Source organism: Chlamydotis macqueenii, chromosome 7 (assembly GCF_036417535.1).
Source record: "Chlamydotis macqueenii isolate bChlMac1 chromosome 7, bChlMac1.mat, whole genome shotgun sequence".
NCBI classification, from domain to species: domain Eukaryota; kingdom Metazoa; phylum Chordata; class Aves; order Otidiformes; family Otididae; genus Chlamydotis; species Chlamydotis macqueenii.
Genome location: NC_141562.1, coordinates 36705859 through 36725819, shown reverse-complemented (window position 1 = coordinate 36725819; position 19961 = coordinate 36705859). Strand labels below are relative to the sequence as shown.

The window sequence follows — 19961 nt, the reverse complement described above, 5'->3', positions numbered from 1 at the left end:
AGTAAAGACGGCTCTTGGTAGAGGGTAACTCACTGTGTTTTGTTGCAGGTAATAAAAGTTTAACCATAGGAGTGTTGATAACCATTCTGTGCCTTATCTTTGCCGGATCCATCATGTATCTGAAAAGGAAGATGTTCATGAGATGGCTGTTTACAAGTAAAAAGACAACAATAGAGAAACTAAGGTATGATTATTTTCCCTAATTATACTCTAACAGATATTAGTGGAAATTAGCTGTAAAGATGACATTCACCACAGAACAGTGCGAATAGGTTCAAAAGAGCCAGCCTTAACAAAAAGATTCACCAAGTACTAGCTACGGTGTTTTTCCTGGTTCAGTTCAACTTTATTGATTGTCAGTAAATAATACAGGGGTTTGGTTTGACTATATACCTCTTTTCTTTTGTGATAAAAATTTAAGAAGCGAAGGAAGTATTCCCTTTATTTTCATTTGCTTGAAATACTTTCATTACATTGCATGGCCTTTTATCTAAACTCAGTCAAGTGAGCTGAAACTTTCAAATTTGAGGTCATTACTGTTTAAATGCTAGATTCATTAGAATGGTCTCTTGGGTGTTACAAAGCTGCGTTTCCACAGATTGCAGAAGCTAATTTAACAGACTACTGGTTTCCAGAAAAATCAATATTTATTTTTATTCTTGCAGGAGCGCTAGACAATTTTTACTTTCCTTGTTTACTATAAAAAGTCATAAAGTCCTTGCAAAATCTCATTCTGAAAAGAGGCTACTGTTTAAAACACTGTTGTAAAGCAGAACGTTGTGTTCAATAAATATGTGTTTGTGTTGCAGCTCTGTGACTCCAGCCAGGCCTTCCAGTTCATCTGAGCTGAATCGTGTTCACACCACATGTCTTAGTAAAAATCTCATCGTGAAGCCACAAAATACAAGCATACAGAAAGTGAGTACCTAAACAAAAAAAAAAAGAAGAATAAAAGCATATGATGTATTTTGAATCTCATGTAAGTAATTTATTATAACACAATTATGACACGGTCTTAACACCACATAGAACTAACAATATGCAAAATGGGAGTCGATGCAGTCTTCAAATTACATTTACAGCTTCCAAGTTTTAGACAGGCGCAGATGTCAAGTGCAGAAAAGAAATAGTTTCGTCTCCAGGATAGAGCCAGCTGGCTTACAGCAGAACTCTGCAGCTGAAGGGTGAAGGATTAGTGCTCGAGTGGGACTCTGGAAGCTGTTAATTGCTTCTCTGGTTGCAGAGAGATTGAAGGCGGATGAAAGCAGAGTAGATGAAAAAAAAGCAAGCAAATAACATATATTTTAAAGTAGTAATGCTTATATCAACTCTTGAAGTTTGACTTTTGGTTGGGGTTGTTTTTCTAGAGAGACGCTCCCAGAAGGCCCCTGCCGTACCAGGTCATTGACATCAGCAACCCTGTGAAGACGCACAATGTGCCACCATTAAAAACCCCGCAGCGAGTCCTGCCACCCCTTCCCCAGCTGCCGTGTCACCAAGCTGTGCCTGAACGACCCTTGCCAGCTAACCCTTTGCTGAGGTTTGCCCAGGTAACCGTTGTTTATCTTCAAGCTTCTCTTCTATTTAATATTTTGTGTATGAGTATCTGCACACGGTGAAGAGGAATGAAGTGTGTTCTCATCTTTCCACAGTATTTCCTTTATACTTTGTACAAGTTCAGTTCACGATTTTATAATTGGTTTATGCCAGCTGAGGCTGTGATCCTAAAATTTAGGAACCTGAACTCTCTCTTCACTGCTCAAAAGACACAACAATATGAACAAGCTCCAGGCAAAGAAAAGCTCACGGTGCCAGCTGCCCAACTGCGGGGGAAACTCTATGGTTTGTTAGCAAGGTGCCAAATACAGTGATAGAGTTTAGGAAGACAAGTTCCAGATGTCTTGCGCAAGAGCAAAAGGTATATTAGCTTGATGGGCTTCTGTTCTGTCAAGGGGTGTACGACTACATTTTTTCTTTTTTTTTTTTTTCTCCAGAGCACAGATCTGAAAGGAAGATTTCTAATTGCCCACACTATTTCATGTAGACATACCTTTTATTGTGGTGTTTAGAGCTGGTAACGCCTTTTTTTTTTTTTTTTTTTTGGTAGTAAAATGCATCTCAAGGCGATATTCAGGCTAGATGAAGTTGTCTGTGCAGCTCCTTGTATTACATTGTCCCTTTTCTTGTCACTGGCTTCTTTCTTTTGGTTGCATATGTGGAGTGACTATGTCTAAGCAAAGGAATCAGGCACCCAGCTTATCACTGTTTTGTAGACATTGTGCTATTCTGGATAGAGTACAAGATTAAAATGAAGTGAGTGTCACCATCCCCAAGCTATCTTAAATGAGTCTCACACTGATTCGGATGCACGTACTGCAAATCCGTACTCAAACCGCTGCCGGTTGAGTGACTGTGCCTCTCTGAACCCGGCTTGGATGTCCAAGGAGAGCAGAGCACCCTCTGCGTGCAACCTTGTGAGCGACTCCGAGGCACTTTCCCAATGATTTACAGGAGGATTTGGCCGTAACAAACAGTTGCTGCAGTGCAGGGCTTTGAAAAGTGGTTGTAAAAAGAGCACAGAGACAAAAAGGGATGAGATGGTGCTGAGCTGCCATAGCAATGCGCTAACATATTATGACAGCACAAAAAGTGCTGTGTCTAGTTTTAATTTTTTTTTAAGTCTGAACATTGAATCACTCAAGTTAGACAAACTTTTATATGTGTGGCCAGTCTATTAATTGTTTTCAAAGTATTTAAGCTTTTTCTTCTTCCCTTTTCCATCTTGCTAGTCATTTTGTTTTTCAGAGGAATGGGAAATACCAATTCCTTTTAAAATCAATTTCATAGGAAATCTGAAATAGTATTGGTTTGTGTTGATTTTGTCTTTAGTTCTAATGGTTTCAAGTTTATTTTCTTGCATTCCTTAAAACATTCTGCGTATTTCACAGTGGCCAAAGTTAAGAATTAAAGCACAAGTGCCTTCCTATTTCTTAATCAAATGGTTCCTTTACAAAGAAATTCAGTTGCTGCCTCTGATACTGTCATCATCTTATTACCAAAATATATCTCTCACTTTACAGGTCATCCTTATTACAGGAGATATAGCTTTGTATAGTAAAGTAAAACTGAGCTGGGCTCAGTTTTGCCCTAGTAAAACTGAGCTGGGCTCACCTTCTGCCACAGTTATTCCTGTGAACACCCTTCAGACTGGCTTTATACGCAGAGAGCTAACACAAATTAAGTTCCCATCCAAATAGATTGAGGAAGACGCCCTTTCCCACTCAATGTATTTCAGGCAAGAACCATCAGAGTTATATTTCTAGTATTACTTGTATTATTAATATTATTATATAGTATTTATAGTAGATTGCTGTTTCAGCAACATACTTCCTCACATGGATGTTTCTTCTGGAATAAGAGGGCCTAGGGAATTTGCTTGGTTTAGGCATCAAAGATCATCTTTATCCTTATCCGACAGAAGATGCTCGCTCCACAGCAGAACCTTTCTAGATCAGCGCACAGGGATTAGCCATTTCAGCCAGCTTCCCCTGCAAAAAGAGGAGGGTAAAAGCAAGGGATAGGGTCCCATTAGTACTTAGCTGCTCTGAGCGTCTCTGAAAATCAGTCCTTCGCTACGGTCAGGTGTTGCAGGTGGTGAGCAGACATAGGACACAGCTAATAAACACAAATAAAAGACATTTCTCCTCTCTTTTTGTTAACTCATCCTTACCAGGTCTTAAGCTCTTCAGACCTTTCTTTCTCTAGACTGTGGAGCTTGGATGGGTTCCTCTTCCCAACCGTGGTACCCAAGCATTCTGGGTAAATACAAAGCATGCAATAACAACCAGGGGCTGATTGAGCAAACACCTGAATATTCATGTGGTCAGGCTAATTCATGGGATTAATCATGTAAAAGTACTTGAGGGAAAAGGCACTCAAGGGAATAAAGGCATTGTGGTGTTCAAAGATGCATATGTTGTTCACAAAGTAAACTTTGGTTAAGAAATCATGATGGTAAGATTTCTTCTCTTAATGATTTTAAGGTTCTGGTTCTGAAACATGGGAAATTACCATGTTTTGGAACCTTTCTTTGGTAGTGTTTAATTAAACACTTTGACTTTCAACAGGCTAGCCCTACAAGACAAAGCTACATAGAGTATTTAAAGCATGCTGTTTATTTCATTATTTTCCAAGCCAGATTATTTTAAAAATATTTCAATTATTTTTACCCCCAAAGATAGAGCTCACAGACAAACTTCTTACAGCAAGATATGTTTATCTTGGTCTGCAGTGGAAGTTCTTCTGGATGGCAGTCAATACTAATTTTCATACTGAATATGAGATTTAGCTATAACAATAAGTTAAAATAATATTTTTTCATGTTGATATTTCTGATTTATTCAAGAACTGGTATATGTTATGCCAAGAGTGAAGAAGAAGAGGGACATTATATACAGTTTTAAAATGTAGTTTGTGGTAAATTAGAAATGACTATATATGAGGCTTACTTAAGCTCCCGTATTTTCTTCCTTATCAAAATGCCTACTGAGAGCCAACGTGCATTTCCTTCTTGAAAGAGCAAACATTTGCCATGAAAAGCAAGAAAACAAAGGGATGCTCAAAACAAATAATGAAAAGTTGTACTTTATTCGTGAGCAATTCATACCTCTGCTTCTTTTGATTACATCTTTCAGGGGATCTTTAACAAGATTATGCTTGTAGGCTCTTCTTGTTTCTTTTTGGTCAACTTTACTAACAATAGTTACGGTAAACGAATAATAAAGAGTAAAATCACTTAGAAAAAGCATGACTATGCAGTTCAAATAGTAGAAGGATCTGAAGTGAGTTTTTTGATGTATTGGAGAGTTTTTGTGTGCCATGAGCAAGTCACATAATTTGTCCCAGTTCTTCATAATGAAGACCACAAATAGACATGTAACCATGTTTGCGGTGTTCCAGGGACCACACAGAAGAGACATTAGCTCATGCCTGACAGCAGATGACTTCTGTTCTTTATTAATGAATCATTTAATTCCACAGAATGAAAGCACAGCAGCATCTCTAAAAAAAATTCCACAGATGCTACCAATTCAAACTGGACTTGAGCAGTTTGGTTTTGTGGCCATGTGAATTTGCATTCTAGAGTCATTTCTAGTATTTCCATCTTTTTATAAAACTACTTTTACAATGTTATGTATTTAGTGTATGTCATTTTCATTTACCACCAATTAATCATTAATTCCAGCATAGATGCACTCAGTATTTCTAGCGTAAAGAATCAAAAGAAACAAAATCATTAAAATATAATATTAAAACTTTGTTCTAAAATATGTGTCTTTTTATTAAAAATAAGTTATTGCTTACTTATTTAATTATAATGGGTCACAATCACTCCAAACTGATCTTCAATTTATCTCAGTTGTTGTTATGTTAAGTATGTTATGTCAGTTCCAAAGACTAATACAACTTTATGGTTTATGGTAGGAAAACCCCAAGCCAAACCCTCCTCGGAAGCCTCTACCAGCAGACCCCCTGACCAAAGCACGCTGTAATAGTGCCTGCGCACCAGCGCCTGGACACCCAAAAGCTCTGCCTCCCGTCACTCCCCTAAGGTTAGTCTCCATCAAAATAGCTTGATTTACGGCACTTCGTTCAATGATGGGTCTGAAATGTTGTCGAGCAGATCTGCTGCGCTCTGAGTAACGATGCTCTGCTGTAACGATTGCCCAGAGCTATGCAACAACTATTTTCTATTTGTTTCTATATAAGCACATCGTATCATAGCGATCCTCACCGGGTGTACATCAGCACAATTGCACTGACTTCCACAGAAGTACGAGAATTTACACTGCATATGAAGGTTTGACTGTGAGCATCTGACTGTGTATTTATAAAAACTGCCCAATAAATACAGTTCCTTGTGAAAAAGAAGAGGAGCTAATAAGCACCAATTTCAAGAGAAACAAAGCTCTTGCAGAAAAAATTTTCCTACTCAGACCACCTACAGAACTAGGCTGAGAACTGACTGCTGTTAAGATCAACCACCACTAAAAGCAATTTTCCGTTCACACGTTTCACAATGGAACATCAATTAATAGCATCTGAAAACAACACCCAAAGCATCCAGAAAGCACACAAATTGTACACTTAAAAAAAGATGCTGAAAAAAAAAAAAGCTTTGGAAATGAAATAACTATGCCTAATATTACGGGGCATAGTCAACGATATTTTCTTACCCAATATTCTTCAGTTTCCTAGGAATAAAGAGTGAGCTTCAAGGAAGATAAAAAGTCGTATTTTAAGCTGCAGCAATTCTAGTAGTGAGGCACTTAATTGCTCAGAACAAAACAAAAATAGAATCAAACTAGTTTCCTAGTACTTCTAGTAAAAAGACTGCAGGAGTGAACTTTGATTAAGCTCCTGGCTGGCCATTCTAGTAAGATTTTCTGAAAGTGCTACAACTTTTTGAAGCCAACTGCTATTCTACAACATTAAGTAGCATTTTTGAACAGATGTGAAATTGATAAGCACCCAGTGAAATAAAGAGTTTAAAGACCAACACCTGAAACATTGAGATGGCTTACCCTACCGACCAAGCAGCAATTAAAGAAAAAGAGTCTGCTGGCAGCGCTTGCACTTCTTGATGGGACTTGTGTATATAGGAACCTGTCTGATCTCCTCCCAGTATGAGTCCCACACTACATGTCTGAAGTTAACTCGGGTAACTCTAAGAGGTTTCACCATCCATCTTCATGCCTCAAGCATGTTAGTGAGAACTAACAAAAGTTTAAATAACAATTTGCTATTCTCTTTCTTTCCGACAGACCTGCTCCTAAGCATCCACCGCACGTAACCAGGCCCAGCAACACTGCTGATGTGAAATGACTAGAAAATCCAACACCTTGATTTTAAAAAGTGAAGACAGAAGTTTGCACTATCTTTAAACTCCAGCTGGAGTTCATTTTTATGACAATACTTAAAATTTTTAATGTTTAAAACAGCATTATTTTTAAGAATTCTGAGCTACTGCCTTTGGTGCTGTGCTGTGCTATGGTGCTCTGTATACTTGCTCAGGTACTTGTAAATTATTAATTTATGTTGAATATTTATTACAGTGCAGTGCACTGTAGTAGATATTTTTACCATAGCTGAGTTTTCCTAAAAAGGAAGCCTTTTTGTAATATTTCATTGAACTTGAATAATTCTGCTCTATTGGTCCTATGTAGAGTCTTTAGGTTTGGTCTGTCCTTTAAGGAGTGCTGATACTCATGGGTAAATCAAATGGACAAACAACTCAAACTCAATGGTTCATAGGTTCGTAACAAACTTTTGAATAAATATGTCAGGGTTAAAAAAAAAAAAAAAAGAAAAAGAAATCTCTTCTGAAACATGGTGAAATGCCCGATATCTGCACAGAGAGGTGTGACGTGTCTTTAACCAAACTATCACCCGGTGCTAGCGCTTGTACTGTGATTTCAGTTTTCACGTTGCTGTCTGAATAGATAGTAGAGAAATCTGTGCTGAAAGAGGATGTATTCACTTCAGACAAGTTCTCTTACTGAAGAAGTACTGTATATCATAAAACTGTATTTTTTTTTAACCTCATCTTCCTCAAACATGATATGGTTAGCACATATTAATGCAGATATCGGGCCTCCCAGTGTCATCACCCTTTTTGATGCTTTGGTAATTAAATTCAACTGTACTGTCTAAGGTAGGGCCATCTCACTATGTCACATAGCTGTCCTCTGACAAGACATTATGCGCAGGGGGCGGGGGGAAACCAGGTATTACAAAGAATTACATTTTAAGAAACAACGATTATACTTATTTCTTTTGCCTCATCGCTCTGCTTATTGACCATATTTTGCATATCTACTACTGTTTTGTATTTAACTTCTAAAATACTGTTCTGGGTTTCTTAATTTTCAAATGAAAATGCATATTTTAATACATAGACTTTGATTATCCTAAGACATGGAAAAAAAAAATCATCTCTTTACTATGTGGTAGCATTACACCTGATCTCTTGTGTACCTTCTCAGTAGCACTGCTGAATACAGTTGTTTCACCTATGCTGTAATAAAAACAATTTTCAAATATCTGTTGAAATAGAGGGAGAGGGAACTCTTACCTTATATAGGTTAGTTTCCTCATTGCTTGTAGTTTTTGTTTCTTTAAGCAAAAATAAAAGCATCGATAGAAACTTGGATCTCATTTCAGTAAGCGTAATCGTATTTAATTTTCCCAGTTATTCCCCACTGTAGCAACATAGCACTCATGTTTATTGATAAACTAAGTAAACCAAAATAATCCATAGTTTAGTTTATTGCTGAATGGCAAAGCAGATGCTTCACAAAAGCATTTCAATTCTTAAAGCAACTCTAATGGCAGCGACAGTGCTTTATGCATGGAGAACCACTACAACGGTAGGATGGTAACTTATCCTAGGGTCAGCAATGCAGTCGAAAACAAAATTATGCTTCTTATATAATTTACACTTTTTGTATTTAAAACACTAATTTCTTCCTGTCAACCACAGCTTTATATCTGAAATGAGGGAGGCATCTCAATTTGAAGCAGACACATGATCTCAGTTTGGTTGAATACTCCCATTTTTAGAATAAGTCATCATGCCATACCAAAATTTTTCTGATAACTGCTGAAAATCATGAGATGAAACTGTAAAGAGTGAAAGAAGAAGGTGAAATTAAATGACTAAAAATTTTGTGATGTCTGTTTGCATCAGCAGTTCTAACATCTGAATTTAATGGCACCAGCTTCGGGAAGTCTTAGCACATGCATAAACTTAAAACTTTGAAGTAAACTTCAGGTTTGAAATAGATGTGACTCACCTATGCAGTCTTCCAAGTACAGAAATAGAAATAACCACGCAGGGCACCGAGTCCTATCCCTGTAATTGCAAGCAGCCGCCTCACCAGCACAGAGTCCAGAACAGCCCGCGGACCATAGGTTTTGGCTGGTACAACCCAAAGTAGAAAACTTCTCAGGTGATGCTGAGAACTGGTTGGACATAACGGTGAGTGCCTCCTCCCCTAGAGAAACAGCACACACACACTTTTTCATGTAGGAAGATAGCAGGAGAATGACAATAAGGACACTGATAGTCATCTGGAGTCCCAGCACAGGGGAGTTTGAAGGTTGAAATGCCTGAGGGGTCTTACTCACAGGCTTGTATCCCTCAAAGAGCCTAATACCGGGCTGTTGGGGTATTCCTGAGCTGACAAGCATCAATGCACGCTGACCAGTATCACCTCTCCTCTTGCCAGAGGAAGGCAAAGTCCAGCCATTCATTGTGGAGGAGGTGTGAGGGGACATCCATAGCTTCCACTGCTCAGTACCAGAAGCCCAGCAGCAACAGGGCATCATTAATGTCTTTAACAATTCATAGAGAGAGAATGCACAATCTGGGAAAAAAAAATATATTTAAACAAGCTGTGAACTAAGCAGAAAAAGTATATGCCAAATTTATTAACTATTAACGTTTGTCCAGAAGTAGCAGCTGAAGTATACACATCCAGTGACATGGAATGTAGTCTCCCAGTTAAGAGTGCATGATTACACATATGTATTATCTACGGCGTTGTTATCTTATGTTTGTTAGATACGGCTAAAGATAGAGATGTCTAGCTGTTTGAAAAAAAAAAAAAAAAACACCCCAAAAAACCCCCATAATTCCCTATCTGAAACAAGGGCAAGCAAACCCAAACATCATGTAAAAATGACTGTCATTACTTGAAACTAACAAAAGGTCGTTACTGAATTTTTCATAGCAAAACAGACCAGTGGGTGCAATGTATTAAACAGTCATATAATCTGGAATCCTTCCAGTTAGCAGATATGCAAATATATTTATACATATTCAGCTGCAAAATACTACAGGCAGAAAAGGATCTGTAGCTTTTAGAGGGGGGAAAAAGAGAAATAAAAAAAAAAAACAGCAATAAAATATTTCAGTTTGGTGCTATTTTTTTTTCCCCCAGGATGCGAGTAGTAGCTGGCTGTGTAATGTTTTCATACCAAATTAAGTGGCATTACAATTAGCCATGCAGATGTCATGAGGACACATCTAGTGCGGACACCACCTGAATGGTTTTACATTCTTAAGGACGGTGTAAGCAAACACATTATTATGGGCTACACCCAGGAACAGGTTGCCCAGAGAGGTGGTGGATGGCCCATCCCTGGAAACATTCCAGGCCAGGTTGGCCGGGGCTCTGATCTGGTTGGAGATGTCCCTGCTCCTTGCAGGGGGGTTGGACTGGATGGGCTTTAACAGTCCCTTCCAACTCCTATGATTCTATGATTCTATGTGAAATTCAACATTTGCTACTCTGTGGTAACTGCTTGGTGTATGGACCTGTAGTATCTGGTGCTGTCAGCACAGGCTGTAAGCCCTGGCATAATATATTCCTCTGTCTCAGCAAACTTTAACATTTAAATCACCTTTAAAAATCAAGATACATCATCCTTTAAATCCTCAGGCTTTTATAGTGTTCAGTTTATCTTCATGGGAGAGCTTGTCTGAACAGCCCATGCTGATCTCTACTCTTCCTTTCTGTCTTCTTCCACCCACGTATTTCAGCCTCCTGCCTACTCAACACGAGACCCTGGTCTCGACAAGTCCCGTTTCCAGCGGCAAGGCAAGAACACAGCATGCTCTGCCTAAAGTACTGCATGACAATGCTGCTATTATGCTAATAAATGGAACAGTAAGTACAGAACACCACCAAAGAAAATGAATAAATATGCAGTAAACAAAATGAAAATTGCATATTTACCCTCTTTCTCCCCAACCAAGCTCTCAATTTTAGTATTCCTACATTTTTTAAATAGCTATCAATTATCAGAGTAGCAAGATTATTCGTAATTTTGTGGTATATTTTGAGCACTTTTTCAAAAGCTCAAAAAATAAACAGATACATATCTTTTTCTTAGTTTCAATTCTGATTTCTTCTGATCATTTGAGTATACAATACTAAATCTCTTCTACTAACTTCCAATAAAATAACAGTATTTTAAAATTTAACTATATGTAGCAGTAAACGAATTAATTCATTATCTTACAAGCATTCTCCAAAATACAATTTTTCTGAACTCAGTAATGCTAAAATTCATTCTGCATACCGACCATCCTTCCAGATTAACTGTACCACACGTTACCGAAAGTTAGAGATGCCCCATACATCACAGGCAGCTGTCTAGAGCATATTGAGCGGTGTTTGGAACTCTTGGAATTCAGTTAGTTCAGAAATCAAATACCCAACATCATCATGACGACAAAGATTTGTTTCTTTTCCATTACCCTCCTCTTTTTTCATCTTTTTTTTTTTCCTCACAATATATAGGTATTGAGTACCTGTACAAATGAACAATAAATTTTTAATGCTTTACCATGTGCCAACATATCTAATTTTATGTCCTTTAACCTATTTCTTATGAATCATAGAATCATAGAATCGTTAACGTTGGAAAAGACCTCCACTATCATTAAGTCCAACCATCAACCTAACACCACCATGCCTACTAAACCATGTCCTCTTTCTATGAATATGTTGTTTGTTGTTCCAGCAACTTGTCCACATCATGGCTTAACACAATGATTTGTCTAGGACCCACAGTAGAAGCATTTTGGGGAAAAACATAACAAACCAGAAGTAAAGAGAAAGCCATACTGCATTTTTCATTATCACGAAAGGTAACAAATATTGATTAGAATTTATCAAAAAAAAAATAAAGTTACTACTACTACTTGGAGAAAAATTTGTATTTTGACATATACTTACCCTTGTAAGCTGGTACAAGCTGTTCCTTGGGTGGTGGCTAGCACAGCTATTTCAAAGCAAAGCAAGTACCTGCCAGCACTATAACCTTTCAGTTTACAAGCTGGAGAGAACTACAAGGCATTTAAAATTTTTTTTTTTAAATTCTAGTCTATACATATTTCAACCATCAAATACTAGCTGTGGTTAAGATGAGTTAACATATAATTTCAACACCCTGTTCTCCAAGTTTACCATCTAAGTAGTCCTCCCACTGTGAAAATGTAATGCAATTCGTATTAAAATACAAATATTCCTCACCAGTCTGTAGGAATTAACCACTATTTCTCTCTTTCTGTATAATAAGCATAGCCTCCTACTAAAAATGTGTTGATACAAAAATATTATTTCCTCTAAGGTTTTGTTCAATGACTCTTTCAGAGTAGCCTACATACAATAATACCCTACATACAATAATTAAATAATTTAAAGTAAATTAAGGCATAATTTAATACCAGGCTAAGTCAAATAAAAAAAAATAAAGGTTTTAAATCTTTACAAGGAAGAATACCTTTATCTGGGTAGAACTGAACAGTGACAATTCATTTTCGCCTTCCATCATCAGCGCCATTGTCATAGAGGTCTGAAAAGACCTTAGGTCATTTGTCTCAGATTAAAGTTGTAAATTACTTTTTAATTCTGAAAACCAAAAGCTAAAGTATATATTTTTAAAAAAAATACATCAAGTTAGGTGTAGCCTAATACACTTTCTGAAAGATTATTAGATGCCCTACCACCTTGAACATATTCTTCACTCCAAGAGCTGAAGCTGAATTTGCTGCACAAGCATCGTGCTCATGATTTGAAGTAAAGAAGCACCTCCCTGGAAAATTTAAAGATGAGTATTAACAAGGTTGGGTAAGAAATGTTATTTTTTTGTTTACTAAAGGAATAGTCATGAAAGTAAAAAAAAAAAGGTCTTGAAGAAGAGAAGGAAGCAGCAGAGAAGAAAAAAAAATAATTCAGCATTTAATTTCCAGCAGCTTAAAGGCATTTTGCAGCATCCTCAGGGGAATGCCAAAAAAAAAAGTATGTTTGTTCATTTGAATTTCTTTCTTTACGGCTAACTCTGCATGCAAGAGGGTTTTGGTTTTGTTATAAGAAAAGTGACTGTAAATCCCAGAGACACACTGAAATACAGAGCATGCTGAACAGGAGGCTGAGCTCCCCAATTTAGTGAGTGCAATGACCCAGAAGACTGAGTACTAGAGGTGAAACAGGCCAGTTACAGCATTTAACTGAGGTCCAGTATTCTTATTTTCACTTTCTTGGTGGAAAACCGCAACATCATCTGAGTCATCCGTCTCTGAGCTAAAGGATAGGGAAATAGCTGGTTTTTTTCTTAGTTTTTTTCTTCTTGTCTTCTAATACATTGATCAAGCTCCAAACAAACAAAAGTAATAAAAAATGGAGAAGGAAACACATTTTAAAAAATAAACCCTGAGCAAGAAAAATCAATATATAGAAATTATTCATGTCTGCCTGTGAAAGCTGCCAGTCTTCCAGGAGTCCTTTATAATACTGAAAGGCAAAAGCAATAGTATATTGCTTTTAATAATAAAAAAAAAAAAAAAGAGTGAAAGCTACATTTACTTTAGCTATCTCATTTCTTACAGCAGTTTCTCCTCCACTTTCCAGCAGCAACAGAACAAGTTCTCTATTATTGTGCAGTGGTGACACCGGTAAGTTTGATGAAGAGCACTTCAGAAGAGTTGCATTACGTTGCCTGGCACACGCGTTCATACTGTGCAGTCCCAATCATGACTGCAGGCTTCAAGGAGAACCGTAACAGTCAACGCTTTACAGAATCATCAACATTAGAAATAAGATCTTAAAAAACACCTGAGAAAACAATCTCAACAGCAAGATGCTGCAGCTGCACTCCTGGGAATTTTCTCCTAGAGTCCAAGGAGCACGTTCTGAAACAATAACTGTGAGTCATAGAATTGTAGAATGGTTTGTTTTGGAAGAGACCTTAAAGACCATCCAGTTCCAACCCCTTCACCATGGGCAGGGACATCTCCAACCAGACCAGGTCACTCAACACCCCGTCCAACCTGGCCTTGGACACTTCCAGGGATAGGGCATCACAGCTTCTCTGGGTAACCTGCCCCACTGCCTCACCACCCTCAGTGTAAAAAATTTCTTCCTTATATCTAATTTAAATCTACCTTCTTTTAGTTTAAAACCATTACACTCCTCATCCTATCCCAACAGGCCCTGCTGAAAAGTCTCTCCCCATCTTTCCTGCAGCCCCCTTTAGGCACTGGGAGCCGCTCTCAGCTCTCCCCGGAGCCTCCTCTTCTCCAGGCTGAACAGCCCCAACTCTCTCAGCCTGGCCTCACAGCAGAGCTGGAGCAGCTCCAGCCCTCTCATCATCTTCGTGGTCTCCTCTGGATGCGCTCCAACAGGTCTATGTCTTGATGTTAGGGGCTCCAGAGCTGGACGCAGTGCTGCAGGGTGGTCTCACCAGGGCAGAGCAGAGGGGCAGAATCATCTCCCTCGACCTGCTGGCCACACTGCTGGTAATGCAGCCCAGGATGCGGTTGGCCTTCTGGGCTGCAAGTACGTATTGCCTGCTCATGTTGAGCTTCTCGCCACCATCACTCTCAAGTCCTTCTCCTCAAGGCTGCTCTCAATCCATTCCCCGCCCAGTCTGTATTTGTGCCTGGGATTGCCATGACCCACGTGCAGGACCTTACACTTGGCCTAGTTGAACTTCATGAGGGCCCACCTCTCCAGCTTGTCAACGTCCCTCTGGACGGCATCCCTCCCCTGCCGCGTGTCCTACTTTAAAAGTATAACCCATGTCTAATTGCGGGTGCTGCTGACTGGTATTAAAGTATGGACTAAAGTTTTAACAAAGCATAAAGTGCCAGAGCACCTTAACATCCCTCTACTTACAACACGGATGCAACGCAGAGTCATCAGATTGGTACAGAAACCATTAATTTGGTTTTGGCAGTAAGTAAAGCCTAGTAACTTGGAAACTGGATCAAACAGATGGTCTGAAAGAATTTTTAGGTAATGCTGAAGTAGTCTGCATGAGACTTAAATATTTATATAAAAATACAGGTCAGGAACAGCTGCAAAAATTAATCAAACTCCTTGTTTATCACTAGCGTAATTTTGAAGTGCATTAGGAATGCATGAAAAATATATTCATTCAATGAATACATTCAGTGCTTAAAATTCTTTTCCCTAAAAATATATTTTGGATAAATTTTGGACTATTATTCCTTTACAATTATTTTCAATCTATTACTTTAAACTAGTAACCTAAAGTAAAGACAAACAGCAGCTCCAAAGAATGAAAATCCTCCGTATTTACTAGAGCAGAGATCACACATAAAATTTCAATATTCTCAAGCATTCAGGAAGACATAACAAACTACAGGCCAACAGCTTTAATATGGCTCGTATGTTTTTAACCTGCTGAAGCTTGCATTTCCACCTTCAAGCACGGGTATCCTTACCCATCGCCTGAGGGAGGGCACATGCCCTCTGAGCACATATCTGCACCTCAGCACCCCTGCAATGAGCACATTCACACTCAAGTTTTGCTGTTCAGTTCTCTTCAAGACAGTCTGTACAATCTTGGCCCTTCTACATCCAGCATACCCTTTCTTCATATATTCTCTCTTTACCATTTTTGGGTCTTTTTCTGTCATTCATTCCTTTTTGTTGGATCCTCTTTATGCTCTGTTGTCTTTTTGACAGACTTACGGCTGCCCTAGCCAATTTTATCTAAATCCTCTAGATGAATGAGCTTCTTTTTCCCGTCTTATTTCAGCCAGGCCTGTTTTTCCAAGAGATGCAGACTGGACTCATCCCCATGGCAGCACTGTGCCTGGCTCAGATGGGCACATTGGGTACAGCTCATCCACTACACCAGGCCAGAGTGTAAAGCCAAATTCCAGATTTACTACTTGAATAATTCCCAGTGCCAGATTTCAGCTCCAGAGTACAGCTGCACAAATTTTGCTGGGGCACAAATCTCTTGACAATTTTTTTTCAGCCATTCAAGCCAATCCCAAACCCAAAGGGGATGACAAAGGAAGATCGCATACATGCGTCTCTAAGGAATCCTTTCTTTTTTCCCTTTGTTTTTCCCTACCGTGTCTCTAGTTTCTGCCATGAAGCTTTGCAATCTCAGATGTACACTAATAAATCTCCAGAAGCACTATCATAAATAACAGGAAAGATAATTAAATGGATTGATTGGAATAGACGAATTACACTTCCAATATGCTCACATTTCAGCTTTCTCTTCTCCTACAGCTTTGACTTCTCCAGACCATTGAAATGCCCGGAGACCTTGTTTCTCCATTCTGTGAGCCGCACCTGAACACCACCTCAGCACTGACTGTTTACATTCCCCCCCCTTCTGGAATGTCTGGAAGTTTCTGAAGGCTGTAACCAAACCTTTTTTTCCTAAGGAGAGGTCTGGCTACTGCTGGAACTTTAACTCAACCTTACTCACCTATTTCACCACTTCAGCCAGTGATGACTATTGGCAATTCCCTCTGTCCAAAAAGCTTTATTATTACAAAGCCAGTACTTTTCCCAGTGCCACGTTCTGTTCACAGATCCTTTAAATTATTTTTTGTGTGGATAAGGTCCCATTGAGGACTCAGTGAGTGCTATCAGAAATTCACCCAAGCAAACATATTCACCATCTGACTCCATTAGAATGGGTACAGCTACAAACATTCCACACCAAAAAATTAGGACCAACTTCTCTATAGAAGTCTATGACATAGCCACAGTGGAAATCAAAAGTCATAACAATCTCTGTCCTGAGTGACTGTATAGTCACTGGAGTCTAGGAATGCTTTAAATACAGATACAAAATTCCTTCAGCAATTTTATTAAAGGTGAACAGAGCTCATCCCATCAGATACCACGCAACTTTAAGGCCTTTCTTATAGAACATCTCTATTTCAAGTACTGAGGATGCAGAAATGCAACAACAAAAACATCACAGCTGCGAAAAAGTTCCAGAGAATGTGTTGAAGTTAGTAGTTTTCCAATTGATATTCATCTCCAATAGCAGCCCTAAGTCAACCACAGTACAATAAGAAAATGGGCAGAAGATTAAAGAATAAAGGTTATTTCCCAGTGCAATACAGTTCTTAGAGAGGTGCTATCCTGCATCTTGCCCTTCTTCTTCAAAGTCCTTTGTCTTTTGAGGAACAAAAAACGTCATTGCCCTTTATAGTCTGGAAACAGCACGAAAAAAGTCAACACAAATGCCTCTCAGTGGCTACTGCTAAACAGGAAGTTTTCCAAACTTCACCTCTCAGGACTCATTCACCCACAGCAGAATGTGTCCCGGGGCAACGCCTCTCAGAGAACTGCAGTTCCCAGTAAATAAAACTTTTCCTTCCTTCTCATCTAAAAGTATCAAACCACAGGCATGAATAGCATGTTGTACTCTGCACCATTACAACTGTGTTAAGTAATAAAAAATACATAATTGTAAGAACCTTAGCCACAAAATTACTAGTATAACAAATATCCAGCAGCATTAAAGCTATTGAGAGAGAAACTCTGGAACCTACTGATGGCTGAGACAGTAATACCCAGTAAATAACGAGGGTGCTCTACTCCATCCTGCTCCTCAGCGCTGGGTCGTTGCTACATGCACCAAATCTCCACTTCATAATTTACATCCTCCCACCCTCTTCCAAAGCCAGCCAAGCAGCATTTTTTTCCCACACCCCAGAGAACTGCTGGGACTGAGTAACCATGTGCCTTAGGTTAATGTTGAGAGCAGAGCCATGTGAGCTGAGGGACAGAGAACCTCATCACAACTCAGAGCTCCCAAACCAGAGAGGGCTGGGACACAAAAACCCAGCCTCACCCTCAGTTCTATAGAAGGAATACAAGACTAAATTCTGTCCCACAGTGTACAAGTTTTGAGTGACACCTATGCTATTAATACACCTTTTATCCTGACTATTTTAAGAAAACCATTAGGCAAAACTTAAGCTCATCCAATACGTACCCAGTCTTCTCTTGCCCCTTGCTCTGTCTGCACTTCTGCAGGAGCCTCTATCAACTTGATTTTTTTTTTTCTTAATCTAAGCTTGTTTTACAGGTCATCAGTTTAATTTCTCAGTGCTTTAGGTTCTCCACTATTCTCAATTAGAATAACATTATATCCATCACTCCTTATCTCTGAATCTTCAGCTTTTCATTTAGCCTCCCAGCAGTCTTGATCAGAGCTCTTCAACACCTTATCAACTGCAGCCACGTTGATTAAATTATACCATCCATTTGCTAATATTTACTGAGCCATTGCTAAATATGCCCAACTTTGTTTGCTAACGCACGTTTGTGTCTCTCTATGATGTGAAACCCAAACCAGGCAATCCTGCCTGTCTCCTGTTTTCTCCTGCAAATAAAACAAAATATCTACTTTTAATAAAACTAAAAATGTGCAATTATAGGCAAGGAAGGTTCCCTATTATATCCTGTATCAACTACTAACGAGAAAATTTCTTTACTCTCTGTTGCCTATTAAGGAACTGTTATTTTCCCATTAATTAAACATAGCTAAAGAGGAGAGAGCTAATTACAAAACCACTACAACAGAAGTATCATCACAGTTGTAAAGACTTAGAGGTCATTCTATTTATTGCTATCACATTAGCACACCTCCCTCTTTCTTCAGCACGATGCTTTCTAACAGCACTTCTGCACATCCAGCGCGCTGAACTCACCTACCCGAGCTACTCCGCAGCAGCTTTTTAATCCTCCAGTAAAAGGGACTTAAAAACTGACCTACCACAAGCAGAAACTGGAACTGGACTATATATTGGACTTTCAGTGAAAATAGCATAATACTACTTTCAGGATACAAGGAAAGATAATCAGCAGGACACACAGCACAGTGGTCAGGGATGTACAGCAATTCTTTCCTTTTGAATATGTAGAAACAGGTTTTCTTCAAGCAACTCCCTCACAAAATGCACATGAAGCAGAGAGGTCTGACACACGAGAGGATGCCTGTTGATTATCTCTCAGTGCGCCCGTGTTATGTGGAAGTCTGCTAGAGTTTAGCTCGGGACAGCCATTTTTAAATAAAGATATTAATTTTGTTTGATTCCTTTCTTTGTAAATCAAAGAATTAGTGAAAGGAAAAAAAAACCACTATCGGTTAGAGCCAAGTACATTCAGACTTTCAGTAACAGATAAAGAATACATACAGCAAAAGTTTCCCCTCCTCAGATCCCAACTACTGACCTACAGCGTTCAGTGCTCAGAACTGAGGAAAAAGGGGCTTATCAAAGCCCCCCAGTTTCCCGAATGGTACAGACACAAAGGCACAGACACACAATTGTGCTATACACAGCTATTGTCCCTCAGCTGCTTGATACCAACTCTCTGGCTGGAAATCACCATCCCCTCCAGAGAGTCTGCAAGAAAACTTTAATCAACTCCAGTGCAAGTTCAACCCGCTCCAACCACATTCACTGGAAGTTAAACTAAGTGGCTTGAACCGAGCAGATGAGAACCTGCATCCTACGCGTGGGCTAAGGCAACGGGGATCTCCAGCCAGCAGTCCGAATGAGCATTTAATTGTTTTCACCTTCAACACCTATAGCAAAATGTGGAAAATATCAGACAACACAAGACAAAAATATTTTTTAATTGTGACCTAAACTACATCATAAATCTCAATCTCCATATATGGAAAAACAATGACATAAAAATTACTTAATATATTTTAACATAGATATTAATATGATTCTGGATATATACAGTAGTGTTTATATGTCATATAGTCTCTATGCATCATATAGAAAATATATTCACACTATACCTGTCTTTTCCACTTCCATTCCTCTGTCCCTTTTTGCTTCAATATGAATGCTTGCAGAGTGAATTTAGGATAAAATCTGCAAATACAACAGCTAATCCTGATATAAAAGAAGATAAACTGATAATCGAATTTGGGAAGTACAATAGGATGTCATCTATGGTATTTTAATATTATAATGGCACTTATAATGTAAATAACGTTTACCGAACATCGCATAACACCATTATTAAAACATTTAAATAACATAATAATGCTGTTTAACACTTCTAAATTTATTATTTCAGACA

At 38.7% G+C, this 19961-nt stretch overlaps 1 protein-coding gene and 1 long non-coding RNA gene across 2 annotated transcripts in view; one reads left to right on the top strand and one right to left on the bottom strand.

The window, feature by feature from the left end:
- Window positions 1-6919, top strand: part of ADAM12 (ADAM metallopeptidase domain 12) — a 177901-nt gene extending 170982 nt beyond the window's left edge. Inside the window, exons 19-23 of the mRNA XM_086751789.1 lie at window positions 49-184; window positions 810-918; window positions 1368-1550; window positions 5485-5612; window positions 6825-6919. Of these exons, the coding sequence (XP_086607915.1) occupies window positions 49-184; window positions 810-918; window positions 1368-1550; window positions 5485-5612; window positions 6825-6885 (617 nt within the window). The 3' untranslated portion in view covers window positions 6886-6919. The remainder of the gene's footprint in view (window positions 1-48; window positions 185-809; window positions 919-1367; window positions 1551-5484; window positions 5613-6824) is intronic.
- Window positions 38-3801, bottom strand: LOC147600139 (uncharacterized). The gene is made up of 4 exons (XR_015259029.1): window positions 3731-3801; window positions 3388-3548; window positions 2051-2230; window positions 38-119 (listed from the first exon to the last, which is right to left on the bottom strand). It is a non-coding gene; the product is annotated as an uncharacterized LOC147600139 (long non-coding RNA).
- Window positions 6920-19961: the final 13042 nt, after the last annotated feature.